Source organism: Furipterus horrens, unplaced genomic scaffold (genome assembly GCF_987537825.1).
Source record: "Furipterus horrens unplaced genomic scaffold, mFurHor1.1.pri manual_scaffold_5, whole genome shotgun sequence".
In the NCBI taxonomy this organism is placed as follows: domain Eukaryota; kingdom Metazoa; phylum Chordata; class Mammalia; order Chiroptera; family Furipteridae; genus Furipterus; species Furipterus horrens.
Genome location: NW_028327175.1, coordinates 13,450,229 through 13,475,492, shown reverse-complemented (window position 1 = coordinate 13,475,492; position 25,264 = coordinate 13,450,229). Strand labels below are relative to the sequence as shown.

The window sequence follows — 25,264 nt, the reverse complement described above, 5'->3', positions numbered from 1 at the left end:
CCTGTTATAAGTTTCCCAATGGTTGTCTCCCACGGTCTCCTTGTCCTCTAAGAGTCTAGGGGAAGATTCTAACCCAAGAAAGAAATTAAACCAATATGGTATTGAAAATTGTAACATTTTCTGTAAATTATATGCTCAGGCAACAAACATTTATCAGGAATAACAAGATGTAAGTACCCAATACTTTTGAATATGGTTTTACTATAGCGTCAGTCAGATCAAAGCAAAAGTAGTTTATGATTCATTTCTAGCATATAATACATTTAAGTCATTAAATGAATTTAAGTTTTTATTTGTGTATTTCACTGTAGTGCTGTGACAACAAAATGATATCTGTGTACCAGAGCATACACACATCAACAGTAAGATGTAACTTTTTTATTACACCACTGCTAGATAGAATATTTAGCTTTTTGTACACATAAAGCATGTAAGATGGCCACACCAAATAATTTTCTGTTTTTTTCCCCTTAGATAATCTTAATTTTTTATCATTAATACTTTATCAACCTCACAATTAATAGAACTGTAAATTATCTGGGTGATAGGGTATGGGACGGGGGGGGGGAGAAATCATTCAACTGTTATACTGTTAACAGTCGTTAAGAGTAATCTCACACACACCAATAAGGAACTGTCATCATAATTAAGGGCTAGTTACTGTTGTTAGTTGCACAATGATAAAGTTCTTTTCAAAATATTGGTTAGCCCACTTATAGTATGAAAAATGCCCTCTCCACATATGCAGAAGAAAAAATATTCAGAAAGTTATTTTTGGCCTTGCTATGTCAAAAAGTCAACTGTACAAAGATCTACGTGTCAAACCTAAAATTATAATTTTAAAAGTCTATTAAAAACAAAAATGTCATGCATTTTTATTAATTATGCAGAGGCTTTAAAACTGCTGTTGCAAGACCATATAGTATATATTAGCTTTTATACTGCTAATGCACAACTAACAGCAAACTTGATTAGATTAACAGAAATCTGTCTTAATTACACCTTTATATATCACACTAAAGAGACAAATGCCACAAGATCTGCAGAAATACTCAATTCTGAGCATTTAAATGGCAGGATAACTTTTTGTGTTATAATCCATCACATATAGAATAATAAAACAAAAGAAAAAATTCTGCAGTCTCACGTTACAAAAAAGAAAAAACTACTGCTGTAAAATATTAAAGGATATCATCTAAAACACAAAGAACTACTGTCAAAAAACAAAACCTCTAAATAAAAATCTCAAAATACACATAGCAACTGAAGCACAAATACTGCATTAAATACAGTAAAGATTTAATAAGACTAGTTAATAAAAGACAAAAATAGGGGGGACTACGGCAACTATTAAGTAAAACCAAAATAATGGGGGGGGGGATATGAACCACTGTTTGCCCCCCAGGTGGAGCACAATTTTGGGGGGGGGGGGTGTCTTTCCATTCATATAATACCTAACACTGCACATGAAGATTTTAGTGTCACAGAAAAACTTGGTTCTCCTATGAAATTCTTGATAAAATTCTTGACATAGACATTATTATGAATGAAAAACAGCCAACAGATGGGCACCTATAGTTTTAACACTGCAAAGTCACAGAAACTTTTTAAAAGTTATCATAATCCTTTTTGTCTTTTTTCCCCTCGGCCTCAAACCCATCCACCCCGTCGCTGTCCCTTCTTCGTTTCCTGTTGCTGTGGATGTTAAAGCGCTGGCTCATTTGGGGTAACGGGTCCATGCCTAGAACTTTGTGTATCTGGCGGAATGCAAGGAGTCTCAACGCAAACTGCAACAAAGAGAGTTAGAATTTAGAGTTAATTAAAAAAAAACAAAAAAAAAACGATTATTATTAGATTTGCAAAAAAGCCTCTGTTTAATGAAAGAAATACCTTGAACAACATTAGTTTCATAGCTGAAATACTCCATATATTCTGATGATTTTATTTTCAGGCTTTTCTATGTGCATGCTAATTTTTTTGTTTGTTTGTTTAAACCTAAGGTAAAAAATAGATCTTCAAACAATCTAGTACTATGTTCATTTAAAAAATCCAACCTGAACAATATATAGAGCAAAGACAAGGGCCTCACTCACTGGGTGAACCCCTCTCTGGGTCACAGTTACCTATCTTCCCGCTGTGATACCCATGTGCACGGGCTCAGCACCAGCAGCATATGCACATGCACACACATGTGTACATACACATACACACGCACTTCCCCAGGTTTACAAAGAGAGGATTACACTTTTTCAACTTGCTGCCTCACGAATGAAAAAGATTCCCACTACCTGGTTATGTATACACAGGACTACGTTAGGCGTCGATGGCACAAGATTCCATGGAATGTTCAAACTATAGAGACTTGAGACATAACTTAATCTATTCCTCAAATTGCTGAAAAATATATCCCTTAAACTAATTTAAGGAGATTTTATAGTCACTTGATTGAATGGCAACTTTAACTATATGGTTATGATCCTCAAAGTAATTGTTTATAGACTACTTTTTGAGATACAGGTTTTTCTGTCTCTGTAGACTTGCCTACTATGGACATTCACATAACAGGAGTTGCATGACTTTTTGTGTCTGGCTTCTTTCACTCAACATTAAGGTTTTCAATGTTCACCCATATTGTAGTTAAGTATTAGTACATTCCTTTCAACAGCTAAATAATATTCTAATGTGTGGATATAGCATATTTGTCCTGCTTGAGACACATACAGTAGTCCCTTCCCATATCATGGTTCACTCATCGCGGCCTCACTATATCATGGGATTTTTAAAAGTATTATATTTAATTATTTATCGCAGATTGTTGCAGTACTGTATACGTATGTTGTTAAAGTTACGTAGGTTTAAGAGTGTAGAATATGTTTAAGAACATAAGTAGTTGTTATAAAAGTGTGGAAAAGGTTAATAAGGGACTGGGAATGGTTTATAAGTGTGTGGGAAGGGTTTAGAAAGCCTTAAAATATATATAAATACTAAAATAAATGTAAGGTTCCTACTTCGCGGATTTTTACCTATCGCGGGGGTGGGGGGGGGGTGTCTAGAACGTAATACCCGTGATAACTGAGGGAATACTGTACTCCTTTTATCCCCATTTTACAGATGAGATGGCAGAGCTGGCAAAGCAAGGACTCTTAACTCCAGAGCGCACACTTTTAATTGCTACATTATACAGCCTTTCCGGGGGCAGGAGAGGCTCAATTATAACAATAATTACCATAAACTGCACAGCACATCACTTCTGTACAACCAGATGATACAGTTTCTCTACTGATCTTGATATAAAACTTAACTCAGATTTAATGCGACACTAAAAATAATGCTTTATTTTTATATTTATATAGTACACTTAATTAGACCCACACAGCTAAAATAAAATTTCAGATTGTATTAGTGAAATCTAGTTTAAATTACAATCTCCTTTAAGACTTACTTATTAAAGCAGAAGAATGAATATTATAGTATATTTCTTCCAAAGAACAACTATAAAAAAGAAAAACCTTATGCAGTGACCCAACAAGACTTTGGAATTAGGAACACACTTTTACCTGTGCACTGGATGTGATGTCCTCACGTTGCTGGTCAGTCATTGTGGCCAAGGTATCAAAGGGATCCTTCTCACAAGGATCCAGAAGTCCAGGACTACCTACAGCCATTACCACAGTGAGAAAAAAACATTAGCTTTTTGTAAAAGAAGAGTTCTTATTCAATTACCAAACACAAACATTAAAAACGCAGTAAAACTTACCTTTTAGAATAATTCCTGAAGAAATGCACTCAAAAACTCTTCTCAGTGCATCCCCAGGGCTCTGAGGGCTAGAAGCACTACTGATTGCTTTCTCTACTAGTAACTCCATAGCCTAAAAAACAAAAACATAAAAAATGTGTTTAACGGTTTCCAGACCAAACACCAGAATGACAAACTACATAATGAAAATTAAAAATTTTAAAGACTGAAAAAGTTACATGGAACCAGAAAATAAAATTGCATGTAATATAAAAACAAAGTTAAATGATAAAACAAGTAATGAAAACAAAACTCATAAAGGCAATATACAATTTAAAAAAGACTTTACAATTTATTCTTAATGAAGAAAAGCAAAATAGATTAAGAGGTTTTTTTGTTTAAATTATTGCTATCCTCTCCTACTAAAATAGGACAGTCATTAAAATTCTTTAGCTATTTAGAGCTCACATACATTTGTTCTGTAATAGCTACAGACTGATGACATATAATAGGGAGAGACAGGGGCCCTCTCTTTTAAGCACAGAAGACTTCCGTTTTGTCTTTACAATGTATATTATATAAGTTTTCATTTAATGCGTAACTGAATTTGTTATCCTGAAGGAAAATACAAATTTTGCTTTCACTGTAAATTATACTTGAGACTCAAAATCTAAACCAATAAATAAAAGACAAAAATAAAAGTACAGATTTGGAAAGTAGCCAATCCAAAGAAGTATTTTGACGGGCCTATTAGGAAATTTTTCATTTAGATTTCTAAAATTGAGATAAACTTTAAAATGAATGTTATCATGGGAATGAACAATTCAGTGGTTTTTAGTATACTTACAAAGTTATTCAACCATAACCACTGTAATTCCAGAACACATTCATCACCCCCAAAAGAAACGCCATACCCATTAGTAGTCATCCTCCATTCTCCCTTTCCTCCACTCCCCTGGCAACGACTAAATCACTTTCCATTTCTATAGATTTCCCTATTCTGGATATTTCATACAAATGAAACCATCTAAAATGTGGTTTTTTGTGTCTGGTTTCCTTCTGTGAGCATGTTTAAAGCACACCTGTGTTTTTACCTTAAATTTTAAACAAGACCACCAATAACATTTCAAAGAAAGTAAATAGACTAGAAATAGAACAAAACTCATAATATAATACTGAAGCTGAAATACCTTCGTGAGATCCCATTTTCAGTTGCTTGCTTAGAAAGCTCAGATTTAATCAGAGGTAAAAACTATCTCAAGCTATTCACTCCACAGCCATTACTCAGATTTTAAAAATAAGAATTCTAAGATGTTTGGACATGTGAAGACTGCTGTTCCAAACAAATTAGGAATCAGTTATAAGAGAGATGGGAATCTAAAAAAACAGTAACAGCAGCAAAAAAAAAAAAAAAAAAGACAGCTGGGGCCCTAGCCAGGTGGCTCAGTTGGTTGGAGCATTGTCCCCATACACCAAGGCTGTGGGTTGATCTCTGGTCACGGCACATACATGAATCAACCAAGAATGCATAAATGGGTAAAACAGCAAATTGATGTTTCTCTCTCTCAAATCATTTTTTAAAGAATATGATGGCAACATGAGATTGGGAAAAAGTTAAAATGTTTATAATGATAAATGTAAATCACAACTAAAAAAAAACAAAAAATCAAGCTGATTCAGTTTATCCAGTTTAAGAATCAAGATATTCAAGACATTTAAAAAGGATTTTCATTCAAAATTTTAGTATGTTAAGGAACTAGCTTCAGTTTTCCAAATCTATGAATGTATAAATATCTCCTTGTCAAACAAATCAAGTACTATTTTAAGATGTCCAACAGACTGTGAAATCCTGAAGGATAAGGTCAATGTCATATATTTTGAAAATTAGACCTAGCATAAATGTCCAGTATACAGAAAATACACAATAAATATTTTAGGAAAAGAATGTGAAAATAATCCTGTTGATAAAAGAAAACAAGGGCAATACACAAATTACTTACTGATGTGCTAAAAATATAAAATTGAAGTCATAAAATATGCAACCTTCCATCAATACCTCAAACTTTTACTAAGTACCTTTAGAGTATGCTAAAGAGAAAAATAAGTATTAAATAATCACCTATAATCTATATGTTAAGATAGAAAATGTGCCAAGTAATTCAAAGTTTTTTCAAAATCTGATTAGTGACCAACCTTAAGAAGTGGGAATTTGTGATTTACATTTGCATAGAAAGGTACATAGAAACTAATTAAGAACCAAGAAAGAAATGAATTATTTATGGAAAACAGTAAGTTAATATATTTAAACACAATGAAACTAAGTCAACTCTCTGAACTTTTGAGATCTTTTGCTGTAAAGCAAGCAATTTAAAAATATTAATTTTCTATAGAACGATTATTTTCTAAGCAGATTATCTACAGTTAGGAAAGCAACAAAAGTAGAATACATGTGGTTTATGAACTCTGAAATAAGTGTATATGCATTCAAAAGTAAAAGAACAATATCAAAGATGAAGAATCAAATTAGGGAAATAATATTTAGGCTGTAATGTAAAGGATTTTTGTGGCTTATGTTATTTAAGAAGAAAAGCTCTCCACATTAAATGATTTGAAAGAAATGACTGCAATATTTATTTTAAAAATGCCATGGAACATATTTTTCCTTCCAATCTCTAATAGTATTTATATTTTAAATTTTTTATTTTTACTTTTATTTTTAGAGAAAGAGGAAGGGAGGGAGAAAGAGAGGGAGAGAAACATCTATATGTGGTTGCCTCTCGCATGCCCCCAACCACGGATGTGGCCCACAACCAGGCATGTGCCCAGACTGGGAACTGAACCGGCAACCCTTTGCTTCACAGGGCGGCACTCAATCCACTGAGCCACACCAGCCAGGGCTCTAGTATTATATTTTTCAATAATTTTTTACTGATTGATCGGGGTGGGGGTGAGGGGTATGATTTGTTATCCCACTCTTGTTTGTGCCCTGATCCAGGATCAAACTCTCAACCTTGGTGTGTATCAAAATGACACATTAATCAACTGAAATACCCAGCCAAGCCCCCATCTCTAGTAGTATTAATAACAATAGCACTTACTAAGTGGCAAACACCATGCCAAGCACTTTAAATTTCATTTAATTACATGACCAGATGCTATTAGACCACTCTTTTAAAGATTAAAAAAAGAAAACTTAGGTTAAATAGCTTATCTAACATCATAAAATTACAAGGTAAAGAGACTAAGATTTTAACCTAGGTCCATCTGACTCAAATCCTGTTTTTCCTAAAGATTTAAATAGGGCTATTATACTTAAATGAAAGCACACACACACAAAATATTCAGCGTAACTGTTTATCTGTAATGACTAGAAACAATAAAAAAATCTAACACTAGAAATTCTGGTTAGGACTTACGGCCAAGATGGAGGCTTAGACGGACACGCTAGGTCTCCCTCTACAACTAGAGAGGAATACAACTACTTCAAAACAAAGGATAACTAGAAATTCCAGAAAATAAAGCTACACGGAAGCCCAACATATGAAGTTATAAACCAGCGGTGCCATTTGGGCAGGTAAGAGTTAAAGAGGGCAAAGCTGTTTGCGGAGCGGCAGGCGGCGAAAAATCCCGGCGGCAGTCAAGCCCCTGGCAGTGCGCCACCCCAGCGCTGGGGAGAGCGGCCGCCGCATCGCCTTGAACAGTGAGGCCCAGGGGGGCGGGAGGACGGATCCCGGTCTCCTAGCTGAATAACTGTGTGAATCCATCTTGGACCCCCGCCCCCAAAGAAAGAAAGCACCACAGGGCTGCGAAATAGGTCGCAGACAGGCGCCGGTCGCTGACTTGTGATGCGTACACAGGCACTGCCCCCGACAGTCGGCCCAAGAAAACAAAACGCATCTGTCAAAATGTGGCAGACAACTATAGAAATCCTGGTGACACAGCTCACCAGGCAGCAGATAGAGAACCTGACAGATGAACAGATAAGAAACCTGTCAGAGGCTCAGTTCTGGGCCATTGTTATCAGGTGGCTTACAGAATTCACAAAAGAGCAGGAAAAAGATAAGAAAGAAGCGAAAAACTTTTATAACGAAAGGAACAAAACCACATACGAGACAGATGGTGAGGAAAAAAAATCCAGAGTTCATTTCAACAAACTGGAATATGGAGAAGGAACAAGCAATCAACCAATGCAGCGAGAGGAAATGGGAAGCAACAATGAGAGGATCAGAAACCTCTGGGACAGCTATAAAAGGCCCAACATAAGAATCATTGGTTTGCCAGAGAATGAGGAAGATGAACTAGAACTTGAAAAATTGAGTGAAAATATAATAAAGGAGAACTTCCCAGACTTGGGGAAGGGAATAGACTTGCAGGTCCAGGAAGCAAGGAGAGTTCCCAAGAGACTGGACCCAGGGAGAACCACTCCAAGACACATTATAATCAAAATGTCAAAAATTAAAGATAAAGAGAGAATCTTAAAAGCAGCAAGAGAGAAGAAAAGAATTATGTACAAAGGGGTCCCAATTAGACTATCAGCTGACTTCTCAAGGGAAACCCTACAGGCAAGAAGGGACTGGCAAGAAATATTCAAAGTAATGAAAATCCAAAACCTAGAACCACGAATACTCTATCCAGCAAAATTGTCATTCAGAATAGAAGGACAGAGAAAGTGTTTCCAGGACAAAATAAAACTGAAAGAGTTCATTAGATCCAAACCACTGTTATATGAGATGTTAAAGGGACTGGTTTAAAAAATAGAAGCTAGGGAGATGAAACAAAGGCAAACAAAACAGGCAACAAGAGTGGAAAAGGAACTGTGGGTACGGGAAGCATATTGGGGGGAGGTCAACAGGGAGGGGGAGTGGGGAGAGGGAGGGAGATGATATAGGAATTGGGGATCATGGTAGGAGGGAATGGAATAGACGGAGAGAGGTTGGGAGGAACTGTATGCACAACTAATGGACATAATCTAAAAGGGGGGGACAACTGGAGGGAGGGGGGCCACCGGGTGGAGGGGAGCAGAGGGAAGGGAAATTGGCACAAATGTAATATTTTAATCAATAAAACACATTAAATCTGAAAAAAAAAAAAAAAAAGAGATTCTGGTTAAATAACAGTAACAGAAGCAGTTGTCCTCTTCATCATTGTAACTTATATACTAAGCACTGTTCTCAGCCTTTACGTACATTATTCAATTTTAATTATCACAATCACTGTTAAGAGACAGATATGACTATTATTCCCATTTTACAAAAAAAGTTTATGCTATTAAAATAGGATTTAATGAATACCACTACAAGCAATTGTATATACAAAAGCCCTTTCTATATTCCAGTTGACACAGGTATATTGACACATGCACGACAAACTCCCATTCCTAAATCTATTTGTAGGATGTTATATTTGTGTATTATGTTTATGCACAGACCTTATTTGATACTCAACAATTCTTATTAAAAACTGCCTAGTCTTGTGAAAAAGAAGTTTACTCACAGCTACTGATGACTTGCGAGTGCATGGGCATTTAAGTAGATGATTTTAATTAAGGAGTAGCTAAGTGTGGTGTTATTATTTTTAAGCTAAAGTGAATGAGATGATAAAGTCCAGATATAACTTGCTGGTTCTTTTGCAAGCTAAGAGAATGCTAGTTAGTTGTCCTATGATGTCAGTATGCTATCACTTAAAAACTCGTCATTGGTTCTAAAAGTGACAGAAACTCTCTTACTATAAGCCACCATCACTAAATTCTAAATTATTTGTGTCTACCTAAAATACTCTTGAGTGGAAGAGGATATACGGGGGGATAAATGGTGATGGAAAATAAAGAAATAAAAAATAATTTAAAAAATAAGATGAAATATTCTTGAAAAACCTATAAAATATGTGGAAATAAATGTTAAATCACATATTTCAACTGCTATTTGAGTAGAAAGTATAATTATATTTCTCTTAGCCCCTTCTCTGGGAACTGTTCATTTACATTTGACAGCTCATTAAAAAGAAGTGTGGTAAAAAAAAACAAAAAGACAAAAAGAAAAGTGAAGTAAAATTCACATAACATATAATTAACTATTTTAAAGTGAATAATTCAGTGGCGTTTAGTACATTCAGTATGTTTTACAACCACCACCTCTAACTAGTTCAAAACATTTCCATCACTTTAAAGTAAAGCTCCTCATCCATTAAGCAGTTTCTCCCCACTCCCTCCTTCCCCAAGTCCATGGCAATCACCAATCTGTATTCTGTCTCCACGGATTTGTCTATTCTAGATATTTCATACAAATGCAATCATATGTGTGATCTTTTTTGTCTAGCTTCATTTGCATTTTGGAGGTTAAGCCATGTTGTGACAGATCATTTTTTTTGTAAAATATTGTTCACCCTAATATATACTGTTTAGAAATATACAACGTTGAAAAATTAGCTATATGCCTTTTGCAAATTATAGCAGGTTTACCATCCTAAAGGATGTTAAGTACTACATAAGAATTCTGATGTCAGACCAACCTGACAACAGAACACTACCTCTTTTTTTTCCCACTTCATCACCATGGATTCAGGAAAAAAGAACTAATTTGAAGGCAAAATACCATTTTTAGTACTCATCATAGTGGTAAAAGAATAAACTAAAAGCAGGCATTTGTTACTTAGGATTTAATCAAATTAAGTAACCTGAGTACTAAAATAAAACTGAAAATAAAGTTCCTAAGAATTTAAAATTTCCTTTATGAAGATCAAGAAGAAAAGTCTCTCTCTGGTTAAGGCAACAGTAAAAAGCCACCCAAGCAAAACTGTTAACAGCTTTAACAAAACAAAAGGCCAGTACAAGAAAATTTCCAAGAAACTGAATAGCTTGGTCAACTCTCTACGTAGCCCCTAACGTGGCTTTCTAGAAAGAAGATGTGTTGTTGGCAGTGGACTGAAAAAAATCCAAAAATATTTTCAAAGAAGTTCCCAACTCAGAGAGGTAAAATAAGTCATGTTGCAGGTGGTCCCAAGAGAATAATTTCCTAAATGTAATCTAGCTCATCAGAAAAAGGGCAAGTAATAGAACTTATCATCCTAAAGAATGTTTGTGGAAGTGAGGAAGGGAAGAGTAGAAGAATCCTAATTATCCACATCTAATTATCTCTAACAATAAATAGACAATTGCCTAAGATGCAGATAAAATAAATAAATAAGGTAGTAGCTACCAAAGGCATAAGAGTTAGGAAAAAAGTTATATACCAAAGATAGCTGTGAACTCTCAACAAAAGTCTCCCAAAATGACTTCATATACCCTCAACCCCCTCTTGACTCAGGGAAGTATAAGTTGTTTCCAAGTTGAAAGCAAATACAAACATAGCAAATTATGCATAGGCAAAGGCTGGTGGAGCCCATGCCAGTTTGAAACCTGAAGCTTAAAGATGGGCCAGTGGAACCCACCTCATACGATAATACAGCGCATTTGATGAAACACAGGAGAAAGCACAACCCACATCTCCAACAAGGCTGCATGCAACCAAACCCTACTTCTTTCCAGGAGCAATCCTCAAAGCAGAACTCACAAGTGAGAAAAAGGAGAGGTATTTAAAAACATGTGCATAGATTCAAAGCAATTCTTGCTGGGATGTCTCAACACAAAAAGCTGACTTCGTAACGGAACTGACAATGCTGAACACTAATGAGATGAAAACAAAACAAGAGGCATTACATCTTTGTATTTGGGTGAAACATGGCATGAAAAATAGATGAAAAATCTACTTTCTATGGACTCTGAGGAATAATGATGTGTTACTATAAGGTCATCACTTGTAACAAATGTATTGCTCCATTGCAGAGTGCTAATGGGGGAGGCTGTATGTGGCAGACTATATGTGGACTCTTTGTACTGTACTTGTTCAATTTTGCTATTAACCAAAGCTGATCTAAAAAATAATGTCAATTAAAAAAAAAAAAAAAATCCACTTGGTCCTCGCTGGATAGGTCAGTTGATTAGAGCATCATCCTGATACGTCAAGGTTGCAGGTTCAATTGCTGGTCAGGGCACATACAAGCAGCAACCAAGGAATACATGAATGGGAGGAACAACAACAAATCAACGTCTGCCTCTCTCTCAAATCAATAAATTAAAAAAAAAAAAAAAAAAAAAAAAAAAAAAAAAAGCCCTCTGGAGAATCTTAATTTAAGGAATATAAAATCTACTAATGTTTTGAATTATAAAAAAACTTGATGAATACAAAAAGCCAATAAAATTAAGAGCACAAGTTGAGATGAAAAGACTACAGAGCTAGTAAAAAACCCTGAAATGCAAAATAGCATTATTACAGAACCAATAAATGAATTATAAATAGCACAGAAGATTAGGACACAGCCAAAAAGACAACCACAAGAGAAAAGAGAACAAAGATCAAAACAATCAAAGAGAAGACAATAGATATGCAGGACAAAGGCAATGCAACATAAGGATAATTGATGTCCCTAAAATAGAGACTCATATTGACAGGACATAATAAACCATTGTCCTCACCCCCATAACTGAAAGAAAAATCAAATCTGCAGGACAAAAAAAAAAAAAAAAAAAACATAGTAAACAACAGATTCCAAGACATAATTTGGCTAAATTACTGAAATTCAAGGATAAACAAGGAATTCTTTCAGAAGCCTGTCGAAAAAGGGCAAAATAATTAGGCTGAACTTGGACTTAGCAATACTCAATGCTGGAAGATAATAGAGCAACACTATAAATGGAGAAGGAAAAACTGATGTAACAAGGTAATGGCAATTGGCAGATTCTCAAACATGAAAGAAATTTAAAAAACAAAAATTTTTTAATAAAAACTATCTATTGATAAAATGTAATCAATCTAGAAGTGGAATGGAGAAACCCCAAGTAAAAAAACCTAGTGGTTGGCACTGGACCATTTAAATATAGAACATTAAATAATCATAGGGAATAAGACTACAGAAGGCAAATATAGTTGTTTCTATACTCTTAAGGTTTAAAAATAGTGCATGCAAATCTACTCCTTTTCTAAATAAAATCAGCATGTATTAGGATAAATTAAAAAATAAATTTAGATATGTTTATTAAAGAAATGAAACAAATGACAGAAGAAAATACAACACAAACCGAAAGGAGAAAAGAGGTAAAAAGAAGTAGTAGGTAATAATTTTGTTTTTATAGATGAGAGGTTGACAGACAACTAAAACTGTTAAATAGATGAATGAGAATACCAAACGAAATTAGAAGGGCAACAATTAGATGTCTAAATAATCAAAAGAAAACACATTCATAAAAAGAACAAGAAAAGGAAAAGATAAGAATTATGGCAAAGGACAGAAGAAAACAAAACAAAAACGAATGAACAAAATCATACCACACAAATGTTTTCCTTTGAAAGCTCGCGTTTTGATATCAACACGTGACTAATTCTTACTAATTCATGGCAGAAAGTGTTAAATGACAGGCCCTTTATAACAGCAAGGTGTTCAGATTCACAACATAATTATCCTAAGTGTTTATGTCCAAAATGATCACTACAACAAAGCAATGAAGCAGAAGCAGTAGGAAATACAATAGAAATAGAAACACAATACAAGTAGCAAATTTTAATTCACTTTATTCAGTCCATGAACAGATGAAGTTAAAAAAAAAAAAAAAAAAAAAAAAAAGAGCCAGGAAAGAATATAGAAGGTACAAACAAAATGACTGATGAAGTTAAACTAAGAGGTATATATTTATTCACTATAAGTTGTTGAGAATATATCTTTTAAGTGTCCAGTTTATAAAAACTGTACATATTAGATCACAAAGAAAAAATTTAAATAAAAAAACTACAAATAGAATACATTTATTAGATTATATTGCTATAAAAACCAGATGTTATTTACAAAAATGAAATCCACCCTCCTTCAATCATGTAGAATTAAAAAATTACCTCCAAACCATTCTTGGCTTAAAGACAATATTAAAACATTTCAGATGGCAAGAAAATAAAGAGAAAAATATTGCAGATATAGTAAAAAATCTGTGTTGGGCTTTGAATTACAGCTTTAAAAGCTCTACATAATTAAAGTATGAGTAAATAAAACAAGTATCCAACTCAAGAAGCTTGTAAAAGAATAACAACAATAAACTCAAGATAAACATAAATCAGAAATTAATGAATTATTCAAGAGGAAAATGGTAGATCTGGCAGGTAAATCCAGAGAACTGATTCTTTGGGGACAAGGGGAAAAAAAAAAAAAGATAAATCACTGCCTAAAAACACACACACACACACACACACACACACACACACACACACACACACACACGAAATAATTTTAAAATGTGCACCCCCTCTTTCCCAGCTCTGCACCTCCAAAGGAGAGAGTGTCCTAAAGTTGATGGCTATCTTTGATAAATAGGAAAAATATGGTGTAGGGCAGGGCAGCACTATCTGCACCTGTTGGACTTCCAGAATCCTCCACCAGTGGCTCAGAAAGAGTGGCCTTGAGACCATCCTTACAAGTACTGAAGCCTGGACTTACAACAACAGAAAAAGCCTCAAGGGCACCTGGAATGAGAGGACTGAAGTTGAAGGAAGCAGGAAGTAGAATGATAATGTATGATGCTTATATTTTAATAAAATTTTAACATTTAAAGTTACAATATTTGTAATTTTTGTATTTAAAATATATTAAGAATTTAGTGAATTCTGATCACAAATAAATACTGAAATACCCATTTGTCATTTTGCTCCTACAAAGCAACTTCCATTACTGGCTATTCTAATCAATCAAACAAGGAATAATTAAAAACAGAAGAAGTAATAATTAATATGCTGCAAGATATTTAAAAAACCGTAAGTTAGCAAAACTCTAATAGAGTTATCTGCCTAATTGACTAATTTTTCTAGGAAAATAAAAGTTAACCCCAGGAGAGAGGAAAATTTGGATTAATTAATCATAATAGAAGAAATTTTTAAAACACTACCCCTTAAAAACGATTGGGCAGTAACGATGTCACGTGAATCTTATAAACTGTAAAGGAACAGATGGTTTTGACACCACTAAAACAGTTTCAGTGTCCAAACTCTAAAGAAAGACCAAAGCTTCCAAATTGTGTTTATAGTTAGTTCATTACTGCTCAAATTCTGACCAAGAGGACAAATATAAAACTACAAGAAATTATTTTGTTACTGCAAAAGTCCTAAATAGGCTATCAGCAAATGGAACTTAACATTAAGATTGTTAAATACTATGAGACTCAACTCTGGAATGCAAATATAGCTAAATATGAAAACACCTATTTGTATAATATATAATATTAATAGATTAAAGGAAAAAAAACTATGCATTTATGTCAATAAACCTTGAATACTTATCTGATAAAGTTCAATTTCCATTCCTAATTCAAAATTACTAAGCAAACTAGATGATACTTCTAACGTGACAAAGCAAATATCTCAAATAAAAGGCCATGTATCGTGCTTAATACACAACACACCAGAAGCGCTTTCAATATAATTAGGAACATAACATGCACAGGAAAGTATTATTTCTTTTATTCCATATTTGTTGTAGAAGTATAACAACAATTAAATTAGAAAAGAAAAATATTGAGAAGGCAAAATACCGCTTATAGATATGATTCTAAGACTAGAAAATCCAAAAGAATCACATGAAAAAAATTATTACAAAGAAAGGAATGCAGTCAGGTGGTGGGATACAAAATTAATATCCAAAGCTAACAGCTTTTATATACATAAATGACCAGAAAATACAATGTGAGAAAAAAATTAGATAAAATACTCAGATACAAAACAAAACAAACAACATGCACACATCCTATTCAAATCGAAACAGGTACATAAAATAGGTATATTAAATTCATTTCAATAAATAGGACATCCCATACTCTTGGCTAAGAAGAGTTAATACTATAAAAGTGATGATATTCCAAATTAATCTATTAATTCAATGCAGTCTTACCTAGAAAATATTACTAAAACTTTGGAGAAAATGAACAAAATGGTTGTCAAGTTCATTTGGAAAAACAAACATATAAGAACAAAAAAAGTTCTTCTGTGCAAAATGGTGTTTATAATGGGAGGCAGAAACGGAGAGGGAGGAATGTGATGAAGAGGACATTCAGCACTTTAAAACACACTCTGAAGCTTTGAAAATTAAGAGTTTAGTACAAGAGAAGAAAATAGACTAAGGAACAAAGACAACTGCAAAAACAGGCCCACAAAAAAGGAACTTTGATTCATGATAGGTTTCTGAACCTCCGTGCTATTGATGACCATTTTTGACACCCAAAGATGTCTCCAGACATTGCCAATGTCCCCTAGAGAGCAAAACTGCTTGCCTCTGGCTGAGAACTACTGGTTTATAATAATGATGACAATTCAAAGTGGGAGTTGGGAGAACAGATAACCATTATCAAATAGTTTAATGGTGCTGGAACAATTGGCAAGTAGTCTGGTGAAACATAGCTGGATCCATCTTTAATTCATTTATAATTTTTAATCTTAAATTTTATAAGCAATAGATGTATATTTTATCCTAGTAAAAACCAAACATCCATTCCTCCCACTCCTCAGAGATGACCACTAGTGAGTTGGAATATATCCTTGTAGGAGCCTTAGCTAGGCATGAAAGTATGTCTATGCACTTGCAGAAAATAGAATCTGACGGGAAAAGATAGCTCTAGAAGAAAGCCTATGTGAACTAATTTATAACCTAAAATACACATGCTTTTGTAAGTAGAATACAAAACTTATAAGTCATAAAAGATTAGTGAGTTAGAATTTGTAAAAATTAAAAAACTTTTATATAGCAAAAATTGCATGAAGTTGAAAAGCAAATAAAAAATCAGAAAAAGTAATTTTCAATACAGATAAGAGCCAACTTCTTATAGAAAGAATATAAATTACGTATTAAGAAAATGATGATTAACAAAGGAAATAGCAGTTAAAGAAAGAAATAATTACAAACACCATCAATCACTCAAAGAAATGTGGATTACAAAACAAGCCCTGGCTGGGTAGCTCAGTTGGTTAGATCATTGTTCCAAGACACCACGGTTGTGGGTTTAATCCCTGGTCAGGGCACATGCAAGAAGCAACCAATGAATGCATAAGTAAGTGGAGCAACAACTCGATTTCTCTCACAAATCAATAAATAATTCTTTTTAAAAAACTCAAAACAAAAACAAGACACGTTTTTTACTTACAATATTGTTAAGAAGTATAAAAATAACCCACCGTTAGTGTGGGTATGAAGGATCACTAAAACAGTTTTTGGACGTTTCATTTAAATGATACTTTCTCTTTTTTTTAAGATTTTATTTTTATTTATTTTTAGAGAGAGGGGAAAGGAGGGAGAAAAAGAGGGAGAGAAACATAGATAAACCTGGCCTGTAGCCCAGGCATGTGCCCGGACTGGGAATCAGAATTGAACCGGTGCGGTGACCTCTCAGTTTTCAGGCTGGTGCTCAAGCCACTGAGCCACAACAGCCAGGGCTAAAGGATCCAACTTTCTGGTGAACAATTAGCACATGTTCTTTGACCTTGGAATTCCAGCCCTCGTAATTTATCACATGTATAATACTCACAAAAGTTGAACAACTATATGAAAATTTAATAGCAAAACACTACATACAACCCAAATGTCCATCAAATAGATAAGTTAAATAAAATATGGCATGTCCATACAAAGGGAATACCATGCAGTAAATGAGGCAGACCTGACTATGCCCCTCTCAAAGAGCTCCAAGACACATTTTGATAAGAATGATGCAAATAATGTAAATAGCATGATCACTCCTGGGCTGAAAGAGGAAAGGAGAGGAGGGGAGGGGAGGGGAGAAGGGGGAATGGGGGTAGAGAGGAAAGGAGGAAGACTTAAGGTAACCCTGACTATACAATACTTACTAACTCAACCCAATTCTGGAATCAAAAGGTTCAATTATAATCCCTTTCTATCTAATTTGCTCTATTCAGGAACCAAAAAGGTTCAAATATCAAAGAAACACGTGTGTGTGTGTTTGTGTGTGTGTGTGTGTGTGTATAAAATAGGAACATATGTGATGTATATGCAAGCCCCTTTCCCATGGAGGAAATCACGAATTGTTAAGATATAATCTGCCTTTGTTTAATTTTATTTTTAGAGAGATGGGAAGGGAGGGAGAAAGAGGGAAACACCGATGTGTGAAAGATGTATCAACTGGCTGCCTCTTGCACCCTCCCAACTGGGAAACCTGGCCAGCAACCCAGGCATGTGCCCTGACTGCGAATTGAACCGGTGCTCCTTTGGCTCTCAAGACTGGTGCTCAATCCACTGAGCCACACCAGCCATGGCTATACTCTGCCCATAAATGATAAAGTTTTTGCTTCTTATTTTGTACCTTTATGCATTATTTGAATCTACTCCTACTATACATTATTTCTGAATTTTTTAAATTCCTAACCTTATCCATCATTTAAAAAAAAAAAGTCAACAGAATCCTGAAATTAAGAGAGATTAATAGCTCTCACTTTTAGTCTTGGTGCCTGCTATGTATGTAAAAGCCAATTAATAACTGCTATTAATTTAAACAGTGAGACCAGCAAAAAAAAAAAAAAAAAGGGAAAATATAAAAAGAAACATCAAGTGCAGTTCTTTAAATACTAAGTTCTCAGAAAATTAAAGACCCTAAGACCCCCAGGATTTCTCACTAGAAGAGGAAAGAAACTATATTTAGGAAATGAAAATAAAGTACAATGTCAGACTATAAAAACTGCAGAAATATTTCCTAAATATTCATTTTTGACACCATCTAGTTACATACTACTTACCCAGCTTGGAAAATCAGACCAAGTTGGAACTCGCTGACAAAGGTCCCGGAGAATGCGTATGATAATCACACAGGACTGCAGACCATTAGCTCTAGCCTTGAGAGCAACACAAAAATCAACTGAATTAATCTTAGAAATATTGAAAATATCCCTTGATGAAAAAAAATTAAAATACCACTGTTCAATGGAAGCTCAGATAAAAATAAAACAAAAATAATCACACTTGAAATTGGATTCAATGAGCTGCCATTTACAGCAATATTTTATGCCAGGGTTAGTATTTAAAAGCTGGTATTTTAGGTCAAAGTAAACAGATTATACAAGAATAATATTTCTTGATACCCTGTGAACCTTGACCTGTAATCATTTAAATCAGTAAACTTTTTTAAAAAATCTGCCTACATTAGAAATAAAAGAAAAAGTAAAGAGCTAAAAAGTTTGTCTAGGGACTGAAAGGTTAAGGAAATCTGTTTGGTTTCCCTTCTGTGCCTTTGCATGACTGCAAAGTCACTAAACCAAACAGCTGCTTCCTCACCTTTCACTCCCTACACTTATTAACTTAGAGAAAGAGGGGGGGAAACCTTAAACTATACACAAAGCTTTAAACACATATTCCATTATTTAAAGCAAAATTAATCTGCAGCCTTATGGAATATAATATATATACACAAACATGTGATGTTCCTAAACAAGTCAACTTTAAATATAGCTACTAAAAATTAAAAAAACAAAACAAAACCCAAACTACAAAATACCCCTAAAACTTCTAAATTCATTGTCAAATTAAATAGTAACTGCAATATGCAGATCTTCAAACCCAGCTTTCTATGTTAACATAGTTTCTGAAATTTAATTTAAAAGTGTTGCTTGGGCAATCTTTTGAAATGTTTAAACACAGTTAAACATGTTGTACTGAACTACTCTCTCATAAGGCTACAATAAAAAAGTAAAATGATGTTCCGAACCTGGAACCACTTAGCGTGGCGTAGAGCAGCCAGAGCGTCAAGGCATTTTTGCCTGTCCAAGACGTCCGGTGGGTCTTTCACCATACCCGAGGTTACATCTAAAATGGATTGAATTGGCAAAATGCAGTGAGGAATGGGTGTTTGACCAGGTGAGCAAGACACTTCCTTAAAGTAGCACCAGTGTCACACGAGCCATTTGAGAGCTTATCAGTACTTTAATGTACCCAGAAAATTATTTTCAACAAATTTACATTATCCAACGGGATGAACAAAAGGAGAATTAAACTCTTAATTTAGAGATATAATAATTTCTGCAAATATAAACCCTACCCACCAAAATAAATTCAAAAGGAAGGATTACTGGACACAGTGCACCAGCACAAAGATGACAAGACAAGAGGGAACACAAAAATCCACCTTAATAAATGAGAATGTACAATAAACTACTGAATCTGTTCAGTATTTTAAGTGGTCATAGGTTATTCTGGGGCTAATATAGCAAAGAATTAATGATAAATATGGAATGACAACACAGTAATAATCATAGAAAAAATAAAAAAGCAAAAATTGGCATTTCTAAGAGTTGAACAAGTTGAACACTTTCTCTTCCACAAAGTTTTTAGCTGAAAGGGAATATGAAATGCCCTTTAGAATCCGAAGTTCCTGTAAAGTGTTCCAAAGAATGACTGGAGAGAAACAATGGGTAACACAGAAAAGGGCAAAAGGAACTAGCGCGGTTAAATAGAGTAAGTATAGAATAGAAATAGGGGAGATGAAGTAAGCGAATGCTTGATAATATGTAGGCTCTAAGGTTATTATAACAATTTTAAGCATATTATTATATTAAAACATAAATGAGCTACATAAAACTTAAGAAAATCTGAACCTAACCAGGACAAGAGGTTAACATATTCATCTAAACATACCTGTAAAACGTGTTTTAAATATAATAGTAAATTTGCTGATCAAACTATTCACAAGTAAATAGTAAGTTAAGTCCATCAAACTCACAACTCTTGGTGATTTTAACAGCATATTTTTCTACATATAAGGAAATTATTCAACGGGCAAGTAATCTATTGAATTTAACAGTCCTCTGGCTAAAGAGCAGCAAAATTATGGGGCATTTATGATTTAATTTAATAAATTATTGAGCGTACCAAATGGATGAGGGAAAAACTGTAAATATATGATGAAAGAAAAAGTTAAAGATGATTTTATTTTAAGAGTACTATTGTAACTCTGTGCAAGTTATTTGATTGTATTTTTTTTTTTATCTTCATCGGAGGACATGCTTATTGACTTTTAGAAAGCGGGGAAGTGGGGAGACAGAGAGAGAGAAACATTGATGCAAAAGGGAAATATTGATTGGTTGTCTCTCTTGGTTGCCTTTCCTATGCGCCAGGACTAGGACCAAACCTGCAACCCAGGCACTCACCCTGACCAGAAATCAAACCTGCAACCCTGAGGTTTACAGGATGACACTACAACCAATTGAGCCACCTGGCCAGAGAAATTGTTTATTTTATATGACCATATAGAAATCTTAAGAGATACATGTCCATATTTTGAGTAGGTAACATATAAAAAAGTGTATTTTAAAGTGATAAAGAATTCCTATCCTCTGTCTGGGACATTCTACTGTATTCTTCTTCCTCAAATAATCAGATGGCATAGATTTTCCAGAAGTTATCTCAGAAGAGAGATTTACAGATAATTAAAGAACACTATGCAGTATTCTGAGAATAAACACTAAGAGGAAAAAGTACTCAAAAGAAACTATCAGACAAAAATATTAGTTATTTTTAAAAAGGAATAAACAATCTTAAAACCTGCAAGACCAACTACTAAATCCAGAAACATACTGAACATAAGAAATGAACTACTCTGAGATTTAAAAAAAAAGAACACAGGAAAGCACAGCCAACTAAGGAAGTAAAAAAGAAAGAAAAAAACAACAACAACAGGAAAAAACCCACTCCCCAAAGCAGGTTTACAGAACATGCTGAAAGACGCTCTTTCCATGGCCCTAATTATTTCCATTTGCTAAAGCTAAGAGTGCAAATAGGTGACACTGTGCAATTTCTTTCTAAAAATGCCTCTCAGTTATTCAGAATGTTATAATTTCCTCCAATATGTAAAATTTTTTTTTGCAAAAAAGCATTCATAACTTTGAAAATTTTAAGTATTAATACAATTTCAAAGATGTCAAGACACCTATTGCAATTTAAAAACAAATTACGAGCTAGAAAATTTCTGTTAAATTTAGAGTGTGGATTTTTGCACCCACTTTATATTTCAAGTGGATTAACCCCTTAGATATACTGTACTAAAATCATACTTATTTCCTAATACCCAGTTAAAACAAAACAAAAATCAGTTAATTTATTTTTTAAGAAGAAAGCAAATTCTTACTCTATATGAATGTATTTCATAAACTTTAAGGGGTTAATCACCAGTTAGAAAACATGCTGTGTCCACACTATTTTATGATTAAACGTTAATGGGAATATATTAATTTAAATTAACATGGTTATGTAAAATATATAATCCACCCAACCATTTAAAAACTAGTGTGAACACTGCTCAATTCTAGAAGAGACAAAGACAAAACAAAACAGCCACACAAAGGACAAATAAATGCCAGGCTCTGCATCCAAAATCCCTTCTTAATCAAATGGCAGGTGTGACACTGAGCTTTTGAAAACCTTGGTCAAAAATCCTTCCGATGTCTTGGCAGCAACCCCTGACAGGAATCAATCCCTTCTGCTAGAAGGCTTTGGACCGGGCCTGATAAGCTACAGGTGGAAAAAAACACATACAATACTTGACTTGCTGCAGAAAACACTCTGTAGCAAGGGTTAGAGCATTTTGAACATTTCAAGCTTCAAGTCAATTAAACGTTTCCTTAATATTTAACTGTCAAACACAGTACCGTAAAATACATCTGTCATGCGTTTAACAGTTATTTGGACAATTTAATCATTTCCTGTAAATCATTTTTGGTATTAAATAGGACTGTTACGCATTAAAGAAGCTACCACACTATGCGCAAGTCTCAAGTCTCATGATTTACAATCACTCTTCCGGCAAAGCCTTCCTTACCCCCTGAACTAACTCCCCAAAGCAAGATATAGGCTTTAAATGATTTTAAGACACAGAGCATTGGGAGCTGCAGTGAGAGAGAATACATACCGTTATTCTGCAGCAAGAAAGAAGCAATCTTCATAATGAAGCTAAAGACATGGTTTACTGCAGTTATCTGCAGCAAGGAATATTCTATCAATGTTTCTATACTTTTTGCACACCCAACTTTCCAGCTCAGTGTCTTGAAGTAAAATCTTTCAAATTTGGACTGATCATTTCTCTCAACATAATATTTATGAAATTCAGAACAATAATTCTATATCAAATCTGGGTCAGACAAAAATATAATTTTGTTTCCTTCAGAAGGGATAGGTTATTAAAACTCTAATACAAATAAGGTACAACTGACTTTAGACTGTTCCAACATAAAAATGACACGACTTGATACTGCACAGATTAAACAGCCTAAATATAAGTGGACAAAATATGCTCTGAAATAAAGTTAACTGGTTATAGAAGTATAAGTTCATCTTAAATATGGCAACTTTTATTTATAATATATCACATTTGAAGGGGTTTTTTTCCCCCCCTGAATCCTAAGAGTCACGTGTTGCATATGAATTGATTCAGGAACTGTTTTTTTCCAGCAATATCCACAGCCAAACCCTGAGTGGAAATTCATGTTCATATAAAAGATCCTTTATACAGAACCCATTTATTTTTCAGACACAAAGCTTATAGAATATACAAGTCCTGATATGGTGTATATACAAAGTATACAAAATTAGACAAGTCTCCCAATGACGTTTTTAATAAAATGTTCTTTTCCTGGGTTGCAGAAAGCCCAGTACCTTAAAAAAATTGCTTTGCTGTAAGAAAACAAGTTTAAAGTGACAATAATTGAGAGCCTACTGATGCTATTTTAGACAAATTTTAACATTCAATATGTATGATTATTGTCTCCTGTATATCACAAACACGTATTAGTGTAGACTATAACTCCAAAATCATCAAGTTAAGATGTACAAAACAACATGAAAGGAAACAAAGTAAATTTTATCTGACCCGTAGAACAACAGAACCAACATATGGCAGACACTGACCATGCTTTCTGGCTTAAGCTTTTGAAGCTTTGAAAATGTTACAGGACAGTCCCTAAAGCAACATTGCTGGCACCAGCAGGATTTCATATTCTACAATTGTAAAGTAAATCCTGAATTGTACTATAACTACACCTACACTATTTATTTTTCAGTATCTCTAGTATAATAGTGGGGTCAAATGCCCAAATCTACGTGCATTAGAATAGTCTGCATTTATGAAAGCGCTCCAAACCAAAGAACCTCAGAGAACTAGAAATATTTTTACCACAGGACAAGCCAAATCCATGATTACATATATAACAATGCCTCTAAAAATATAACTTATGAGTAGTTAACCAATTTTACTTCTGAAACTCTCGTCTTTTTTGTAAGACAAGGCAAAAACAAGAACTTCTTAAAAGAAGTTCAATTTGTGGCCCCTTACTAGCAACATTTAATTTTATGTATCGTGACTATGCCGGTAAGAATGATTTTGAACTTATTTTTTTTTTCCAGAAATCTGAGGTTAGCAAGAAAAGAAAAAAAAATCAAGAAAATCAATAATACAATGAGTGTTTTATATAAAAGTACATTACTAAAAAGAGCATTTACTTTCTGGGAAATGATCTTACGTAAAACTGGTTGCTATGTAAGTCAAATCCATCAAATTCATATGTAATGCCAGCATGTTGCCTTCTAGGGCTTAATGCCATCTTAAAGAATAGGTAAACGAAAAAAAAGTTAATACAAAAGTAAAATGTTTAATGGCTTTCCAACCTCCTTCCCTCATGTTCTCTTCTCGAATAATTGGAGATGTTAGGGTGATAGTGACTTGCATTTTGGGTTCCACACATGAATTCAAAATTATTGCCGCTTCAGACACAGCACACTTTATGTCATACTTCTCAGGACTTATAACCTATGTAATGAAGAGTACAAGAGATTAGCTGGACCTTTCACATTATCAGATAAAGCAGTTTCATTATGGCTCTTTCCTTTACTCACTACCATAACCTTTTTATAAGGACTAGATCATACACTACTCCCTTTTAGAAGCCTTGCAATAAATGTAAATATCATTAAATTCCCTTATACCTGCTTCTGTAAAATGGGGACAATAATTCTATCTTTTAAGATTGTTGGAGGATTAAGTGAATTAACTATATAAAGCAGTTAAAACATAATAAGTGCTATATAAATGTTCATTATTACTGTAATGATGAAGAATTTTATTTATCTTGTTTTCCACTTGTACAGTAAGTACAAGCTAATTAGGAAAGAATATTCTGCTATTAGCTTGTTTAAATGTTAATTATTTAGTTAGGATATAACATTTCTTGTTTTGTGGTTTCATAAAGCACCACAGTTAGGAACAATATGTTTCTTGCAAATTTACATAATTCTTTCAAGGTCTTCAAGGTCCTCAAACCTCTTCTCTCTCCTCATTGCCCTAGCAGCCTCAACAGAGGGGTAAGAAGTAGACAATGCCAATTCTGCTGGCCCTTAATACTTAACTATTTAAGTATCATGCGTAATTGCTAAAATTCGTGTGAGAAATGCCGGCTATTTTGCTGAGAAAGGCAGTTT

At 34.0% G+C, this 25,264-nt stretch overlaps 1 protein-coding gene across 2 annotated transcripts in view; it reads right to left on the bottom strand.

Moving 5' to 3' along the window:
* Positions 1–276: 276 nt before the first annotated feature.
* ZFR (zinc finger RNA binding protein) overlaps positions 277–25,264 on the bottom strand; it is a 72,067-nt gene continuing 47,079 nt past the window's right edge. The window contains exons 15-20 of one of the 2 annotated variants that reach the window (XM_090276194.1): positions 24,455–24,596; positions 19,509–19,606; positions 18,544–18,639; positions 3,758–3,869; positions 3,558–3,655; positions 277–1,787 (exon numbers count right to left, since the gene is read on the bottom strand). In XM_090276194.1, coding sequence (XP_090132320.1) covers positions 1,608–1,787; positions 3,558–3,655; positions 3,758–3,869; positions 18,544–18,639; positions 19,509–19,606; positions 24,455–24,596 — 726 coding nt within the window. In that variant the 3' untranslated portion in view covers positions 277–1,607. Of the gene's footprint in view, positions 1,788–3,557; positions 3,656–3,757; positions 3,870–18,543; positions 18,640–19,508; positions 19,607–24,454; positions 24,597–25,264 lie in introns of those variants that run through there. The other variant, XM_090276193.1, reaches the window with a different exon arrangement.